The sequence below is a fragment of the Lepisosteus platostomus genome, chromosome 16 (assembly GCF_059453375.1).
Source record: "Lepisosteus platostomus isolate fLepPlt1 chromosome 16, fLepPlt1.hap1, whole genome shotgun sequence".
In the NCBI taxonomy this organism is placed as follows: domain Eukaryota; kingdom Metazoa; phylum Chordata; class Actinopteri; order Semionotiformes; family Lepisosteidae; genus Lepisosteus; species Lepisosteus platostomus.
In genome coordinates this window covers 22205164-22213978 of record NC_142626.1, presented here as the reverse complement: position 1 = coordinate 22213978, position 8815 = coordinate 22205164, and the positions used below count along the sequence as shown (strand labels likewise).

The window sequence follows — 8815 nt, the reverse complement described above, 5'->3', positions numbered from 1 at the left end:
TTGGGCCTGTTGCTGCAGAGGGAATATCTGGAGGAACAGATGTCTGTGGGAATGAGTTTCCATCATCACCACCCCACGCTTCCTCACCCCAGCATCCATCCCCCTGTTCAGTGAAGATTCCACCCCTGGGCCATCTCAGACACACCCCAGTCGATAGCCACCTCCTGAACTACAGACACAGGTGAATGCCCGTGCCTGTAGTCAAGAGCTAATAGCTCTTGAAAGAGAGAGTCTGAAACTAAAGAGAGAAAAGCTCAAACTCCAACGTGAGCTTCTGGAGCAGCGAAAAAGCCACCACACAGAGCTAATGTAACACAAGAAGAGCATACTTAATGTGATGGTGAGACAGCTACAGTAGCTGTGTCGGAGGCACAGTATGACCGGCTCTCTATATCGGTACCAATAATACTGCCTTCTGAACAGGATGAGTTACAGTGAACATGTCTGGACTATACTCTTCTATTGTAGTTTTCTATTTGCAACCTAATGTATACAGTATATTCATTACTTTACTTTCTTTTCAGGCACTCAGACACTGCCTGGAAGCAATATATAAACAAGTTACAAATGTGTATATATATATTCAATTTATAAAGAATTTCCACACTCCTTCAGACTATGCAAAGTGTGTTTATTTCTCAAATATAATTCAATTACAATTACAGAGTATTTGAACCTAGGAAAAACAAATATGTGAAAACAGTAGTGATGATGGCCTGCCTAGCCACCACACCAGCGTCATATACACCCTGTGCTGTAAGATCAGGAATTTGGACATTTCCAAACTCCATCACTTCTTCCTCGTCATCATTGGGCAGGGGTACGCGTGCTCTAACAGCAATGCTGTGCAGCATTGCACACACAACTATCAGCTGTGATAGACAGTGGAAGCGCATTTTCCATATACCTTTAATGCGTTCCACCACGCTGCGGGTTCGCTGATGTGCTGAGTTGTATTGTTCTTTGGCCACCATCTGGGTGGTTACAGGTGTCAACAGGTATGCACGAAGGGGATACCTGCTATCACCCAGTAGCCATCCAGCACCAAACTCATCGTTTCTTGCCTTCTGACACACTGCCGAATTGGACCAGATGAAGGCATTGTGGGTACTCCCAGGCCACTTTGTCACAATATCTGTAAAAAGTTCTTGGTGATTGCAAATCACCTGTACGTTCAATGCAGAGAACCCTTTATGGCAGGTGTAACTAGGCTCCAAGAGGCTGGGAGTATGAATGGGTATCAGTGTACCGTCCACTGCTCCCACAATGTGGGGGATGTGGCCGATTGTGTGGAACCCGATGTTAGTTTCACGCAGTGCTTCAGGGGTGCACGGAAATGTTATGTAGGTGCTTGCATGGCGTAGAAACAGTCTGGTGGCTTTATGGACACACTTACACACAGATGCCTTGCTGAGTCCGTGTGCATCTCCCACAGTCTGCTGGAATCCTACAGCAGCATAGTATTGCAGCGCTACGAGGAGCTGCACCAGAGTGGTTAAAGCGTAGTTTCATCAGGTGGGTCTGGAAAAGTCTTCCTCCACTAGATTGAGAAGTGCCATTTTTTCTGCTCTTGGCAACCTGTATCATTCAATTATTGCCTCCTCACTGGAATGATCAAGTCGATTGAAGTTTGTCCAAACCACAGCATTAATTCGCACAGCTTGACTGTGCGGTCGGCGTGTGCATCCTGGAAGGCATCTTTGATTTAAAGCAAAAGTTCTTTGACACTTTGCCATTGTTAAGATTCACAGTGTTTCATGACAATATGCTGCTGTTTTTTATAGTTATTGGATTTATTGGAACTACATTTTAATTGAACTAATTAACATGACATCTGGAAAAATGAACTACTAAGCCTGACATGTGTCACGTGCACAAATTAGGAAGGTCTCTCATCACATACAGGACCTACAATCAAATTTAAAAGCAAACAGGTATAAGCATTACCGTCAACAATCACGACAGAACATAAAACGGTATTTGAAATTTAAACAATGTTCTTTGCACTATGAAGCTTTCGGGAAACTCACCCCTTATAGTTATATTGTTTAGACCGCAATAATCAATGCAGGGTCTGAGAGATCCGTCTTTCTTTATAACAAAAAAGAAAGCAGCACAGGCAGGTGAGAAAGAGGGGCGGATGAAAACAGATTCCAAGGATTCTTGAATATAGTCCTCCATAGCCTGTTTCATCATGGGAAAGTGAATAGACATGGCCCTTAGGGGGATGAACCCCTGAAATCAGTTCTATGGGGCAATCAGATGGTCGCTGAAAAGGAAGGGATAGAGCCTTGTGTTTACTGAATGCTAGGTGTAGATCTGAGTAGTGACAAGGAATTTCGGAGCGGTTATCTTGAGAAATAAAGGAAATGGAAACTTTCCGAGGGAGCTGACAACAATGCGAAAGACAGTGGGGTCCCCAGGCTGTGAGTTCCCTTTGCGACCAGGAAATGTGTGGGTTGTGCATCTGTAACCAAGGGAAACCAAGAACCAGTGGGTGAGAAGGGGATTGGATGTTAAGGAAGTGAATGACTTCCTGTTGGGTGGCTCCGATGTGGAGAGTGAGGGGAGGGGTCTGCCACTTCACCAGACCAGGGGAGAGAGGTGTTGTAACAGAAAGAATAAGGTTCTGGATCCCAAGATGAAGTTAAACAGATGAGTTTATTGCATGCAAGGAACAATAAAGCCAGAGTCTTGTTTCCCGCAAGAAACAACAAAACCGAAATATTGTTCAAGGTGCCAGTACAAACTTTAGGTTTATATATCCTTTCCTTCCCACTTCTGACATCACTGTTATTATGGTAAAGGGGGGAGGTCACGTGTTTGGCCAGTTTACAGCTTTTTGAGCTCTCCTAGCTCTCCTAGCTCGCATCTGGAATCCTTATCAGTTCTCCCTTTCCTGCCGTAAACTCCTGTTGCTTAGAAGTCTAATCTTCAAGCAGAAAGGACTTAATTTAAACCCCATCTTTACTTTTACTTCATTCCCCCCTTATAAAATATGGCATACGTCAGTACTGCCTATTTTTTACACATAAAATGTCAGGGCAGATCTTTCCTTTCTAGGTGAACAGGCATGCATTGCCATGACATTGTGCGTTCCACGGTTACAACAAGATGTGATTGATGTTTTTGTATAAGTGATAGTAACAATTATACATATAAAACAATCCTAATCCTACAAATAAATAAAGTCCTACCCCAGGACCCAAACGCAGACCTTAGCCATGTGGAGATCTATCGTCAGGATCTTGGAATAGCAATATTGACCCGACTCTGATTATCATTTTTTGGCTGATAGATATGCCAACACCGGACTGTATTAATACCATATCCCCAGTAATGCTCCTCAGGCCTAACAAGCACACTGTTGGTCCACCTTAGGAAGCACCAGACACAGAAACGGTAACAACATCCTTCTTTCTGTTCACTCAGTCTCTGGTGCAGTGGCTCAGTAAAAGTGCGATGCGTGGATCCAGCAATCTCATCCTGTCACTCAGATGGCACAGTCAGTAGTTAGTGGCACTTGATATGGTCCCTCCCAGCAGGATTGTAACGTCTGGCAGGGTATCTCTTCTTCACCTACACCCACTCGCCAGGTATCCAGTCGTGTCTCCCCTCTACTGGAGGTCCCCAATCGTCCAGCACCTGTTCACGAGCCCTGTGCACCGCTTCAGTTAACAAACCTACAATACTGTAATAGAGAGTTAGTAAATTCAACAGTCCGTTAGCCAAACTTGGCCTCCAGGGAGTTTCTTTGGCTGCCCGTGATGATCTCAAATGGGCTCAGTCTCACAGTTCCGTTTGTTCCAGCCCGCAAACTGCACAGGACCGCAGGTAGAGCATCTACCCACGGTGTTCCTTCGGTTGATATTTCCTTAGTTGGTCTTTCAGACTGTGGGTGATGGGGGCAATATAACTTCCACCTCACCCGTAGTGAGGCGATTACAACCTGGCACACCTTCCCAGTGTAGTATGCCCCTAGATCAGTATCCAAGGGGCAGGGCAGTCCGCCACATGGGATTATCTTTGTCATACACCTGGGTATCCGCCAGCATGAATTTCTGGCTACAAAATCTCATTGGGCTGTGAGAGCATGCAGGGCATCTGGTGTGCTGACGGCCCCACACCCCATCATCATACAACCCCACATTCTTTTCACATTTTTTCTAACCACATCTATTATAGGCCTCAACCTGAATTCTCCCTTTTCCCCAATAGAGGTTTCACAGGAGTCTCAGACTCCTGCTCTCCCAGTGCCACTCGCCTGGCATCTGCATCTGCATGGTTTGTTACCTTAAGTTACTGGAATTCTTTATTTATTGTGTTATTTACACCTTACTGCAGCTTCAAAACTACAAATCAGTTCAGAGACAAGCCCAGTATTCTTACACAGGAGTCCCTGCTATTAAGAGAGAATCCTATTTCTCCATAGCCATCCAGAATTGTGGCCTACATGCAACAAATACATACATTATATACATATACAGTAACCCTTTAACATCTTTTTACAATTTTCCATCAGGGCTCTAAACTGGCTTGCTGAGCTAAGGCAGTGGAGGGGCATTTTATGGTCGTTTGCCTCTCGAATTCTGTTGTAACAGCTCAGCCTGTTATCTGTTCTCCCTCATACACCAGAGAGGACCCATCAGTAAACAGTATTACATTTTCTTAAATTTTAATGGTCCCCCACCCTTTGGCTACAGCATCTAATGGTATAATAGTGCCTACCTCTATGCTCCTGTGCCAGCACAGCTGCCCAGAACCCTTTTTCCACACTTACATACAAAGGAATGGTTGGTTCATCTGAGGAAACCCCAGTCTCAGCACCTGTAAGAGAGCTTGTTTCAAATTCACGAGGAATGACGGCAGCCGAAAGCTTGGGAGAAATTAGAATAATTTATTGAGATGTGGAGATTTGGCGTAACCCGCTTGGCTGAGGGCCAACCTCCCGGCCGTTGGACGGGGAGGATAGGACCCCCATGCGACCAATGGGGTAGCTGCAAAGGTGGAGAGGGGGTGGAGGAGGGATGCAGAAAACGAACGAGGAAGAGGAGAGGGTGAAGTTTGATATATATGGAGCTTACGTCAGGATTAGTGAGAACTGTGGCAGCTGTGTCGAATGAGCTCGGCTGCTTTCATTCCTCCCGAACTTTCATTAAAAACTCCATTTCACGAGGAATGACGGCAGCCGAAAGCTTGGGAGAAATTAGAATAATTTATTGAGATGTGGAGATTTGGCGTAACCCGCTTGGCTGAGGGCCAACCTCCCGGCCGTTGGACGGGGAGGATAGGACCCCCCAAAAGAACCAAGCGGGACCCCCGGTCACCAGTGCAGAAACAAAAACAAAAACAAAACCAAGTGATTTGTTAAACTAATTCAGCCGAGGAGAGAAAGTGCCTGCTTGAGGGTACTGGGGTTAGTTTTGATGTATGCATGATAAGCCTCGGAGGACCAGCGGCCGAGTTGCTTGATGAGATACTCGGGTATGCCTTGACGAGCGGCAGAGGACGCGGCCCCTGCTCTGAAGGAGTGCCCAGAGAATTGTTCAGGGGGGTATCCGGCGGTTAGAAGGATGTCGTAGAGGTGAGAGAGGAACCAGTTGCGGGTCACGATACGGCCCTTCTCGTTTATGAACAGAGGGTCAGTAGGCAAAGCTCCGGCAGCAGTGCGAAGATGTGTGTAATGGGATAGAGGCTCGTATGGGCTTACGTATGAACAGAGTTTGAAATAATAGATGAGAGTGCCGGACCCGAGTTGGTCGGTTTTGCTTTTCTTGAGATAGAAGGTCAGTGTATCAGAAGATAGGATGGAGATGTCGGCTAAGCAGGGTTGAGAAGAGGGATCGAAGGATGTGGAAGCGGCGGTAATTTCGGAGCATCTTAGGAAGCCGAAGAAGGCTAACAAGAATAAAGATTCGAGAGTGCGGTCGACCCAGGGTGAGTGGTAACCCGACCTGAGAATGTAGATGCAAGATTCGAGGATATCCGAAGTAAGTGGTGCACGTTGGTTCGGAAGTGGTTTTTCAAGCCGCTGAAAGCCTTTAAGCAGGAGACTAATTTGAGGGTGGATAAGGGAGGGACAGGTCGTGCCGAAAAGGAGTTTATGGAAGAAGTGGATGCCGCACAGGTATACTTTGGTGGTGGACGCTCGTACCTTGAGTGAGTTTTTACAATAGCAGACGAAGGATGATACGGTGAGAATATCGAAAGAAGGGAATTTTATGTTCGTGGAGAGGTGGAAGGATTGGAAGCCCTTCCAGGCAGTCCAGTAAGAGTTGAGAGTTCGAGGGGCAATCCCTAAGAGGATAGTTTGCTGGGCCAGCTGGACGTAGTGATGGAAAGGATGATTCAGAGGAACGTGAGTTCCGAATAGGGAGGTACTGTGCATGGGTTCGGTCTTGCATCTGGTGCCAAGTTCCTGAATTTCTGAAATTGAAAGCGAGAGAGAGAGTCAGCTATCTCATTAAGGTGACCTGGAATGTGAGCAGCTACGAGGACGAATTGATGTGTGAGAGAAATCCATTTAAGGCGGCGAAGAAATTTCATGATAGGTCGGGATGAAGACCTTCCTTTGTTGATTATATGGACTACTGCATAGTTGTCCGAATGGATAAGGACGGATTTTTGTTTCCAATTGTGGCCCCAAAGAGAGGCTGCAACGACAATTGGAAATATTTCGAACAGGGCCGATGACTGGTCGGCGAGAGGGATCGAAGAGAGTTCAGGAGGCCAAGGGGCCGCAAACCACTGGCCTTTGTAATAGCCTCCGAAACCGACTGAGGGGGCTGCGTCTGTGAAAAGCTGGATATCCTCGGCCTTGGAGAGGAGGTCATCATAGAAGAAAGATATGCCGTTCCAGTTGGTCAAGAAAAGCTGCCAGAGCCTGAGCTCGGATTTGCAGTCGGCTGAAAGGCTTACGTGGTGATAAGAAGAGGACACGGAAGAGGCGAGGTCGAGGAGGTAGGAGATGAATGACCGTCCTTGGGGAATGATACGCATGGCGTAGTTGAGGTGGCCGAGCAGAGAGAGAAGTTCCCTCTTTGTGCAAGATTTGGCAGAAGAATAGGTAGAGATATATGTCTGGATCCTGTCGATCTTGTCGCGAGGCAGGGAGGCAGAGAAATTGATGGAATTGAGGGTGATCCCGAGGAATTGGATTATATGAGAGGGACCGGTTGTTTTGTCTGTGGCGAGAGGTACCCCTAGTTTCCCGAAAACGGAAGTAAGTGTGGAAGAGGCTCTTGCGGGTGGGGCGTGAGGAAAATCTATGGTAAGGAAATCGTCGAGAAGGTGGACAAGAAAAGGAAGCCTATAATTATTTAAGAGGATCCAGCAGAGAGCTTCGGCTAAGGTATCGAAAATTTTTGGGCTACTCCTGCATCCGAAAGTCAGGCGGACTGCGAAGAAGAACTTGTTCCGCCAATGAACTCCGAAGAGGTGCCAGAAGTCTGGATCGAGAGGCATAACTTTAAAGGCACTGGAGATGTCGGCCTTAGCGAGCCAGGCGCCCGGACCTGCGATTTTGATGAGAGAAATGGCATGGTCGATTGTGGCGTAGTGGAGGGAGAAGTCTGAACTGGGAATAAGACTATTGAGACTTGGCACGCGGGAGTTATGGGGGGCTGACAAGTCAATTATGAGGCGTTTTTTACCGGAATACTTACGGACTGCTATACCGATGGGATTGATGCGGTATACGGGGAATGGGGGAGAGTCGAGAGGGCCGATCATGAAACCATTCTCGACTTCGGATGCTAACAAGGAATCAACGGACTGGGGATCGGCGGTGGCAGATTGCAAATTTTTGCAAAAGACGGGGGAAGAAGGAAGTGTGCACAGGCCTGGTGAGAATCCGAAGGAAAGGCCGTCGAGTAAGATGTGGGTGGAAGAGGGGTCGGGGTGACGGAGCAGTTCGGAAGCAAGAGCGGGGATATCGATTGGGGTAGACAAAAAGGCCAGTAGTCATTTGGGAACGCTGAAGGTGGAGCGAGCATGGAAAGGCCGGCGGGGGCAGGTGGAGCGAGCGTGAGCTTCACCGCAGAAGCTGCAAATGTGGAGGAAGCGGCAAAGGGAAGAGGTGCATGTCGAGGAATTGAAGTTGTTGCAAATTTGTTGACCTCTGATCATCACGATGGGACGACCGCGAACGTCTCTGGACCGGGAAGGTTTGAAGAAGACCTGGCGGGAGAATTGATGCTGAGGGGGAGAAGGGGCAGAGTCGGGGTTGGGCTTGTGGACTGTATTTGGACAAAGATTTGATGGATGTGCCCAAGAGGAACAGAAGTCGCAGGAAAGAGCTCTGATGCCGGCGAAAGTGCGGCAGTAAAGCTCAATGTCAAGGGCTCCCCAGTAGGTGCGCTGGTTCCATTGGAGTAGGCGGGCAGCGGCCTTGGCTGAGAACTGCTTGTGGTAGTCGTAGAACAGGGAGCCCTCGAAACGGACAGATAGATCGAGGATGATGTGCATGTAATCGTCGAGTTCCTGACGACGTTCAGGGAAGGCGGAGCACATGATGTCGCGAAAGATGCTGAAAGCCAAGCAGAAGTCGGAAATTCGAAGGACTGAAGCAGAGTGAGGGTCAGAAGATTTGAGAGTAACGGAAATTGAGCCGCAGTCGACTATTCTGGAATCGGAGTTGTAAGTGGAGGAAGAGAGAAGGTGAGCTAGATTGACGTCCGCACCTCGTAGAATTTGCTGCCGGAGTGAAAAGGAAATGGGAGGAGGACTAAACTTTAGTGCGTTAGGAGGAGCTGGGAGAGGAACGGCTGTTCGGAGAGAAAAGTCCTTAGTAAAGGGGAGATTGGAATCCAGGGCC

General features: G+C 47.7%; 1 protein-coding gene across 1 annotated transcript; it reads right to left on the bottom strand.

Annotated features, from left to right (window-relative positions):
- Window positions 1-5090: 5090 nt before the first annotated feature.
- On the bottom strand, window positions 5091-8336 carry LOC148647048 (uncharacterized). Its single transcript, XM_088608680.1, has one exon. The coding sequence runs from the start codon at window positions 7729-7731 to the stop codon at window positions 6349-6351; it is 1383 nt and encodes a 460-aa protein (XP_088464806.1). The 5' UTR covers window positions 7732-8336; the 3' UTR covers window positions 5091-6348.
- Window positions 8337-8815: the final 479 nt, after the last annotated feature.